At 34.9% G+C, this 10,117-nt stretch overlaps 1 protein-coding gene across 1 annotated transcript; it reads left to right on the top strand.

The window, feature by feature from the left end:
* The first annotated feature begins 1,231 nt into the window (after nucleotides 1–1,231).
* On the top strand, nucleotides 1,232–9,999 carry LOC132607097 (importin subunit alpha-9). The gene is made up of 11 exons (XM_060320913.1): nucleotides 1,232–1,487; nucleotides 2,154–2,379; nucleotides 2,955–3,108; nucleotides 3,481–3,583; nucleotides 5,907–6,091; nucleotides 6,796–6,875; nucleotides 7,786–7,936; nucleotides 8,193–8,274; nucleotides 8,370–8,428; nucleotides 8,502–8,807; nucleotides 9,539–9,999. Exons 1-11 carry the CDS (start codon nucleotides 1,436–1,438, stop codon nucleotides 9,701–9,703), a joined length of 1,563 nt encoding a protein of 520 aa, XP_060176896.1. The 5' UTR covers nucleotides 1,232–1,435; the 3' UTR covers nucleotides 9,704–9,999.
* Nucleotides 10,000–10,117: the final 118 nt, after the last annotated feature.

Genomic DNA, 10,117 nt, shown 5'->3' with positions numbered 1-10,117 from the left:
AAATATTGTGTGTCTTTTTGGTTTGCTTTTATTATAGACCTGCAAAGTCGATATCCAATAATCTAACAATATAATCTTTTTTATTTTAAAAGATAAACGTTGGTCATTGTAACATGCATGAAAGTGATGGTGTAAAATTCATTAAAATGCTCTAACGGTAACTAAGTGTTGTCACGATGACAAGATAATATAACAACTTGTTAAAATTTATTTATATTAACTGCTTTTATGATTTGCGTTTATCTTAAGATTGTATATGTATCTTAAGATTAGTTCTTCACTTTTTCTTAATATCTTAACATTGTATACGCATATATGGCGATAATTGGTGATAATACACTACATTTTTACTAATTAATTAATTATTCACTTTTTCATTTAAATTTATGATATAATATTTGCACAGTGATGCATACCGCAACTACTATTATCATAATATAGCAATCTTCTTTGGAGTGAGTTGTCTTCTTTTGTGTTAGACTATTTAAGTTATATTTCATATAGATATTCGTCGGTTCTTAAATAAACAATAACGAACTTAGTTACCTTGATTGACACGTCAACGTGTATAGTTAGTAATTAATTTACTCTTTAAACTTCTATCGATATTTATCACGTATAATCTTAAGCAGCTAAACATAATCAACATTTAGCATTTTAAATAATTTGTCGTAATTTTAATAAAACACATTTTTAATATCGATTATGTTTTTCTTAAAATAAGATTTTTAGTGATTTGGAATACTACACGTACAACGTATCGGAATACCGTAACCTTCTTTGCTGTGTTTTATCTTTTATTGTGTCAAACTATTTAAGTTATATTCCACACGGGTATCAGTCTATTATTAGATAAACGCTAACGAACTTAGTTACCTTAGTTGACAGATCAACATGTCGTATTTTATTAGTATTAATTTATTCACTCTTTAGATATTCTATCGTTATTTATCACATATAATCTTAAGTACCTAAACATAATCAACATATATCATTTATGATAATATGTATGTAAATTTTTTTAACTCATAACACACACTTTTTAATATCATTTACGATGTTTTAAAAAAATTTATTCTTACTTATTCGAAATATTACATGTACAGCGTACGTGTTGAAAATCTAGAAAAAGGTTAAAAAGGCTCCCGCTATAAATTGCATACAACTTTAATTTGTTTGTGTCAGTATCTTTTTGACTAAAACAAGAATTGTGAGAATAATACAAAAACTTAAGAAAAAAACAAAAACTACCCAAAAAAAAAAAAAAAGAAAAGCGCACCCATTTATACCTAGTTGAAATGAAATTTTCCTTAAATTGAGTGCAAAAAATTTCGTTTATTTTCAAGAAACCAAAGATTTTGGTGTACAAATCATTGAACCCTATTTATTTATCATATAATTCAAAGTTCCCCAAATTGAAAAAATCATCAAAACTATGGCAGATGAAGGTTTAGTTTCTCATAAAAGAGAACCTATTAAAACCTCAGGTATATCCACTTTTTTTTTTTTCTCAGTTTATTTTGCTTACTTTTCCTACATTTGTTCCTGTGGAAAAAAAAAATAAGAACCTTTTTTTTTTTCTTAAAGTTTTATTTTTGGTAGTCTTGAAATGTAAAGACCAAGTTTTTATCTGTGCATAAATGTTAACATAAGCTTGGTTGTGTTGTTGGATTGTTTTTTTTCTTTATTAGCTCAAGAAAAGCTAAACATATAGTTGATTAGTCAAGTTTTGTTCATTTTTTTTACCTGTTTGCTAATGTTTCAATAGTAGATTTTTGGCCCCCTTGGAACAAAAATGAATCGTATCAAGAATTGAATTTGCTTATGTTTATGTGTTGAATTTTGTTGTAGTTACTATTCCTTTTTTTTCAGAATGCTTTGTGATGCTTTCTATAGTATTTTGCCATGGTCTCTTCACTTCCGTTATTTCTTTTTCTGACCTGCTTTGAAATGCTTGTCCTTGAGCCGAGGGCATATTGGAAACGGCCTCTCTACCTCCCAAGGTAGGGGTAAGGTCTGCATACACTTTACGCTCCCTAGACCCCACTTGCGGGATTACGCTGGTTGTTGTTGTTGTTATGTGTGGAAAGGCTGTTCTTATCTGTGTTCTTTCCCTTTGTTTTGCTTGATTTATTGTGAATTTGGGTTTTCAGTTGGCAATGCAGCAGCACAGCGAAGACGGCAACATGCTGTTACAGTTGGGAAGGAAAGGAGAGAAGCCCTTATGCGAACAAAGCGTTTATGCAGAGTGGGAGTTAGTGGTGATTCTGATGATGCCTCCCTTGATGATAGTGATATGATGGTTGAAGAAGATCAATCAGTTTTGGAGGCTCGGACTTTGTCAGCTGTGGAAGAATTAAAGCTTGCTGTTGCTTACCAGTATGGAGAATAACTTTTATTTTGCAATTAAGAAATTTTGTTTGTTTAGTTTTGTTTTCTATCTTAAATTTCAGTTTCCTTGTAACTGCTTCTGTTTATTTACGTTGTTTGTCTTGTTTTCTTGTGATTTTAGGTTTACTCTATCCTCTTTTAACGCCTTTAATCATCATCTGCTATTCAAGGAATCCCCATTCATATAACATTCTTGGTGTATTCTTAGTTAGCAATTTCATCGGTATAAGTGTGATATATAGAGAATCTCTAATCTGTATGAAAAGATAAATTATTAAATATTGGAGAAAATGAATGGGTATAGAATAACCGCCTGCAACTTGTTGTGTGATTGAGGCATAAGGGTTGTTGTAGTAGAGTTACTTTAATAATGAATTTCTTGGTCCTTTAAGCGTTCTCCTTGCCATCGATCTTTGGAGCTTCCCTAGTCTAGACGGGGGCCTTGTAAATGATTTCAAATGTAGTCTTCACCTGTGATTCTTATAAGCTTTATGTGTATGTCAGTTCATCATGCCATATGTTTTCCCTTTCAGTTACTGATTATGATGTCTTACAATTGCTAGGGGTAAAGGGGCAACACAGAAAAGGGTGAATGCTCTTCGTGAGCTAAGACGCCTTCTTTCTAAGTCGGAATTCCCTCCTGTTGAAGCTGCCCTACAGGCTGGAGCTATACCGCTGCTTATTCAGTGTCTTTCATTTGGCTCTCCAGATGAACAGGTAAAGGAACGTGTTAAAAATTGCTGACTCTTAATATCAGGAGTTTTAAGCTCTTCTTACTGACTTTCCATTTGACACATAGCATGCCTGCGCTAGAGTAAACTGTACTTTTGGCTTTGTCGGGAGTTGCTGTGTGTTTGATGGAAGATCACACTTTTATTTGGTCAAATTCTTGTTATATTTGCTTTTTTGATTTCACACAATATACACATGTTACTAAATCATCGCATATAGAAATTTCTCTCTCATGGTTGGTAACCAAAGCGATTAACGGTGGACTTATTTGTCTTTTAAAGTAAATGTAAAAAAGTTTCAATGTCCTGAGACCTATTTACTAACAATCTCCTTTCCTGGGTCATTGCCTTGCTGTAGTTGCTTGAGGCTGCTTGGTGCCTAACTAATATTGCTGCTGGAAAGCCTGAGGAAACCAAAGCTTTGTTGCCTGCATTACCATTGCTTGTTGCTCATCTAGGAGGTTGGTGTTAGCTTCTCTTTCTTCAGTTTGATTTTTAAGCTATTTTTTGGAATTACCATAGCCAGCCTCGAGTGTGCGTACATGAAATACAGAGAATGAAATATTAACACAGTGACTTGTTAGTTGCTTAGTTGTTTGAGGGGAAGGAGGTGTGGTCTTCAAAACTCTTGCATCTACCATCTCTACTTTGTTTGTGATCTTAAAGTATGCTCCTTGCCTCCTTGAATAAGAACACAAACATGTGACAGCTCATAAGTTCCTGGCATTTTTTTCTTCGAACTGTGCAGTCTCTATGAATATGTTCAAGGTTTCTATTTTTTATGTCAAGTGGGCAATACTATCATGAATGTAACTCACCATGATTAGGTTCTCTTCATTTCTTAAAATAACTTAAAACTTATGGAATTTTCATCCCTCTATCTCTTTGTTTCTTAAAAATAATTAAGTTTACGAAATTTTCATCCTTTAGTTATATTGTTATTTTGGACAAATTTTCATCCTTTAGTTATAGTTTTTCAGAATATTGTCTAATGTCTGAGGATTAATTTATTCTTGTAAAAAAGGGAAGAGGAGAAGAAAAATAAGAGGACACGAGGTTTTGGAAATATTTTGTTTATTATGCCCTAAAATTTTAGGGTTTAACTAGTGCTTACATATGGTCTAGATTAGGAAAGCAGCACGTGTAATAAAATCTTCAGATTTAATACAGAATACTATCTATCTAATATAAGGTATCCGAAGATTCTCAGAAATCCCTACCACAATTACAAAGATTGACGTAATTTTAAAAATAGCTTTTTTTAGATGCCGTCATTTCTGAAACCTTGAAATTATGTAAGAATATTTACTAGTTGGTCATCTGAATTGATGACTCATAGCAACATATCTCCGGTCAATCAATTGCCAAAAATTTATTTCTACTTATTTCATGAAACTTGAGATTTTATAGTGGTTTAATTGTATCCGCTAGATTTTAGTGTTTGAAGAAACAACTCTTTATCATATTCGCTCACGCGGTTAAAGCAATGGCTCGAAAGGTTTTTACCTTTCTAAGAGATTTGATGAGGTGGATTATCTATCCAAGGGAGTTTCTGCTTGCCTGCTCTGTTTTAAAAATAATAGTCCTTATTATGGCGATTGAAACACCTGAGAATGCACATTAAAGCATACCAACGGCTGTTACAAGAAGCCGACAGAATCTGGCGAACCACGCTAACAATGAATGATATATTGGGTTGCGTGATTTTGAGATAGTTGATCTTGTGAACAAGTCTCCTATATAGTCCTAGGTCAATTAAAAGGCTCCCTTATACAGGAATAAATTAAAGATCTGGATCCAGAGGGGATGAATAAGTTCGGATCCAGCATACCAGAATTCTTTTATCTTATCCAGTACATCGTTTTGCAAATACCACTACTAGATTCTGTTGCCTTTATTCCTTAGAGGTACTTTCGTTTACCTTGAGTTTTTGCTCCAGAAATGACATGGTGCTATTTAAATTGATCAACCCTTTATGATCATCGTATGTTATGATAGTGTCATGAATTCAAGCGCGTGAGTATTAGGTGCACGTCACGAGTTTGAACCCAACCATAAACAAAAGCTTGGTATTTAAGCGGAGAAGAACAGAGTGGTGGGCCCATTAACCACTGTGTTTTGGACTGTGCGTTACTGGCCCTTGGAGATTCTCCTGTTATCAGAAAAAAGAAAGGGAGAAGAAGAATGTTGGTAAAAGACTTAATGATTTGCTTCATTTGGACATATGTGAAATTGTTGGACTAGAGCTAAAACAGCCAAATCATGCCCTTGGATATTGAGGCCGTAAATAGATTGGCACATTCGACGTTGATTGCTTAATTAACTTCCTCAAAGAGTAATACATCTTTTTACCAATTGACAAAGGGACCAGTGAAATATGGCTACCACAGATATATGAAGACAAATAAAGGCACTTTCAGCCACCAAAGAAAAATATCAGCGTACTTAAACCTTATATCTGATTATATTTTTTGGAAATTAATTAGACTTTTAAGGCGATAAAATTTCACCTCTGGTACCACAGTCCACATTGACTGTAAAGACTTAAGGCATTTTATTAATTTTTTGCCGTGTGGTAAAGAACTATTTTTCAAGTATCATTATTATGTAGAGTAGCTATTCCCTCAGTAACAGAGGCTGACGCCAACCATAGTAAGTCATTGCTTCTTCACAATTAGGTAATTGGGACAATGGATAGATTTATACAACTTCTTGTTGAGATATATCTTTTGGTAAGGTAGATTTGATTAATTATTCACTGTTTTGTTCTTATTTAATTTGTAGAGAAGAGTTCCTTACATGTAGTGGAGCAGTGTGCATGGGCATTGGGAAATGTTGCCGGTGAAGGTGAAGAGCTGAGAAATGTTCTCCTATTACAAGGAGCCTTACCAGCTCTTGCAAGGATGATGCTGCCTGACAAGAGGTCAACTGTCAGAACAGCTGCTTGGGCATTATCAAACCTAATCAAGGTTCTAGAATGAAGTTTCTCTCCTTTTGTGCATAAGTGCATATTATCTGATTAATTTTTCTAGTGACTGTCTGTCCCATCAGTACAATTCATCTTTAGGTGACAACCTAAAGCAAATTGCCTATTTGCCTTGCTTTTATGCTAATAATTCTTTTTGACAATCTGAGGGAATGGTTTTCTTATGAGCCTGAATGTCATCTTTACCTTAAAGCTGCTTAAGATTGTTAAACTTCACTATTCGACTTGATGCTCTAAGAGCGATGAAAAAGGAAGGGAGGTCGTCCAGATCTAGTTGATTGTTTGGTCATCTTTACATGTGGGATTTACATAATAGGATGTTTAGCTTATTGTAGTCAATAATGATGATTCTCAATTTCCTTAAACAAGGTTTGGTCTTTGATGAATGAGTTTCACTTCGTCCCTTTTACCACCTATCTATTGAGCCTTTCAAATCCGATACCTGTTCACTACTCGTATGTATCTCTTCCACTTTGGCCAATATGAGTTCACCTGGTACTAAATGGAAATAAGTATAATGGAAATAAAATCGGATTCCAGTCGATGAATCTTGCAATGAGATATGCCCTACAATAAACCAATAAACAAAGTAAACTAGGCTTACTTTTTTCTCCTCTTGATTGTATGTCTTCTGATTTTTTATTTTTTTTAACTTTTGAAATATAAGATTCTGCTTGTTTTGTGTAGGGACCAGATCCTAGAGCTGCAACAGAGTTGATAAAAATTGACGGGATACCAGATGGAATTGCTCGACATTTAAAGAAAGGGTAAGTTGCTTCGGAGTCCTTTCTTTATAGTGCTGTACAAGTCCAGATTTTTCATACTATCTAGTATCTACTGTATTTTGTTGGTAATGTTATTATTGTTAAGTGTTCCACATTGGTTGAGGGATGAGTTGTTTGTCTCCTCATGTGATCTTGGACAGTCCTCTCCTCATGAGCTAGCTTTTGGTTGAGTTTGGCCCAAGGTCCATTTGTTTAAACGTTATCAGAGCTCGGTCCATCCCTGTTATTGTATGTCCCTGTGTTGGGCCCTTTTGTTGTGTTGTGGACACTTTTGTTGGTAGGCCTGGGCATGCGGGGCGTTAAGTGTCTCGCATTGGTTGAGGGATGGTTGTTTATCTTCTTATATGGTCTTGGACAATCTTTACCTCATAAGCTAGCTTTTAGAGTTGAGTTAGGCCCAAGGTCCATTTCTTTACGTATTGAATAAAATACTTTACCTTACCTTATCCAAAAAAAGAAAAGAAAAGAAAGTTTAAGTTGTTTCGAAGTCATCATACTGAAGTGGTTCTTAGTCCTCTGTGGCACTTATTTATTAGTCATCCTTCATCTTGCGGTTTGTGTAGTGAAGGCAGTATTTCTGAGTGCCTACTTTAGTGTCATCTAACTAGTTTTTGGTATATCTGTATATAGATATACTCTATTAATTCTGGTTATAATTTACAAAGATTTTTTTTTTCTTGACTGGTAAGAGGAGGGCATTTAGTTTACTGTCATTTGTGTGCCATACTTTCTTAAAGTGTATGCCACTATTTGCTTTTGCCTTTGATGTTATGGTAATATCTATCGACCTCATAAGGAGAAGTGACTTGCCTCTTTAAATTAGATAGTTATGCAAATTATCCTATATCTTTCTGCAATGTCCTTTTCTAATTACTTTGCCGTGCACATCCAGGGATGATGAGTTGGCGACTGAAGTAGCATGGGTTGTTGTGTATCTCACTGCCCTTTCAAATGTTGCAACTACAATACTGGCAAAGAGTGATCTCATACAAGTGCTGGTAGAAAAATTGGCCATGTCAAATAGTCTGCAACTGCTTATCCCGGTAATATGCATACTAATTTACTGGGTTTAATGGATTTATGTTACCAGAAAGATTCTTGTTATTTGAATTTACTGAGCTTCGAGAACAATCACTGATGGAACTTGTCAAAATACAAGTAAAAATATAAAAATAAAAATATCTCTGTTGGAATAAGAAGGCTGATCTGACTTCATATTTGGGCCTTTCAAATTGAAAGGATAGTTGTCGTTCTGAAAATCTAAAACTATTTGCTGTTGATACTCATATAACTAATCAGGTGCTGCGAAGCTTGGGAAATCTTGTGGCTGGTGATTCTCATATAACTAATGCTGTTCTTGTTGCGGGACATGAGCTAACAGGCTAGTTTTGAACTTCTCCCTCCTTTTTTGGCATAGAAACTACATGACTATAAGTAAATGGACATCTAAAACTCTGACATCTCAATTATTTCCAGTTAATGCCATCCAAGCACTAGTAAAATGCTTAAAAAGTGAACCCCGCATCTTGAAGAAGGTATGCTAATGGTACTTACAATATAAAATTAGAGATTGTTATACTGTTTATTAGATGTTCTAGAATTTTGCAGGAAGCTGCGTGGGTGCTATCTAACATAGCTGCTGGTTCAGTTGAACATAAGCGTTTGATATATTCAAGTGAAGCTATGCCACTTCTTTTGGGTCTTCTTTCAACAGCTGCATTTGACATAAAAAAGGAGGTAGCATATGTCCTTGGAAACATATGTGTCGCCCCTTCAGAAGGTTCTGGAAGGCCAAATGTGATTCTGGACCACTTGGTGAATCTTGTTCGTGGAGGATGCCTAACTGGTTTTCTGGTTTTGGTAAGATCTGCTGATGTTGAGGCAGCAAAATTGGGGCTGCAATTCATTGAGCTGGTAAGCAGAATAATTGTTGTTGTTGATCAATCTTATCTTCTATATTTGCTTCTTTTTCTTTTCCTTCTAAACAGAGTATGCTGGTTATGGTTTTCATGCCCCAACAAATCTTAACGAAGGCAGTAAAAGGAGTTACCCCTCTCTCTCTTCTCTCATACACGTTTATATTTACTTGGATAGATAACGACTGTTGGTAATGGTTCATTCCACTGTTGACAGATTGTTATTTTTAGTTGCTCCAGTGTCATAAAATTAGATTATAATGATGTTGCAGTGAGCAAGAAGGAAAATAATCAAGGGGATTAAAAAAATGCAAGAATTTCATCTGTGGAATTTGAACCTTCGACCTAAAGCAATTTTTAAGCCACCTTGTCTACTACATTAGAGGCTTCCTTTATGTAAAAGGGATTTAACACTTAATATATATATACAAATAAAGTTTTTTTAACACTATTTGTACAGTCCAACAAAAGGGATTCAATTGAAACCCCTTTGGACCATGTAGCTCTAATATATATACAAATAAAGTTTTTTTTTAACACTATTTGTACAGTCCAACAAAAGTTATTCAATTGAAACCCCTTTGGACCATGTAGCTCCGGCTGACTTGCTATCTTGTGTTATTTCAACTGTATGCTGATATGATACAAATGGATGATAGTTGTCCTCACTGCAGAATCATTTTTAGCCCATTGTTTCTTGGGGTAATTTTAGGAACTTGTCTTTGACAGGTTTTGAGAGGAATGCCGAATGGAGAGGGACTGAAGCTCGTTGAAAGGGAAGATGGTATTGATGCAATGGAAAGATACCAATTTCATGAAAATGAAGAACTCAGGTGCATGGCGAATGAGTTGGTTGATAAGTACTTCGGAGAAGAATATGGGCTTGATGAATAAGAACATGTTCATATGTCAGCTAATGTGGTTCTCTAACTAATGTGAAGCTTGTGGCTCACCAAGGTGGGCATATATTTAGATAAGCAATTGCCTGGTTTTCCCAATATTTTGTGTAATCTGAATTTAGATTATCGGGTTTTCCAGATGTAGTTGTATTGAATTGAGGGGGGAGTGTTAGGGGAAGGGGGTGGATCATAGATGTACAAGCTTTCAATGTTGTACTATGTTTCTAACACCAAAAAGGACTTGCCGGTAGATTTGTTAAAGGTTCAATGTGTTTTTCTCCTTGTTCTTTTTGTTGTATTCTTCCTCCCAAGGCTCAAAAGTGGGACAATTTAAGTCCCATCTTTTCCTTTAGTCCTTCTATCCAAACAAGAACAGAAAATTGAACTCACTTCTATCATGGTATCAACC

This window comes from Lycium barbarum, chromosome 8 (genome assembly GCF_019175385.1).
Source record: "Lycium barbarum isolate Lr01 chromosome 8, ASM1917538v2, whole genome shotgun sequence".
Classification (NCBI taxonomy): domain Eukaryota; kingdom Viridiplantae; phylum Streptophyta; class Magnoliopsida; order Solanales; family Solanaceae; genus Lycium; species Lycium barbarum.
This window is presented reverse-complemented; position numbering and strand designations above follow the sequence as displayed.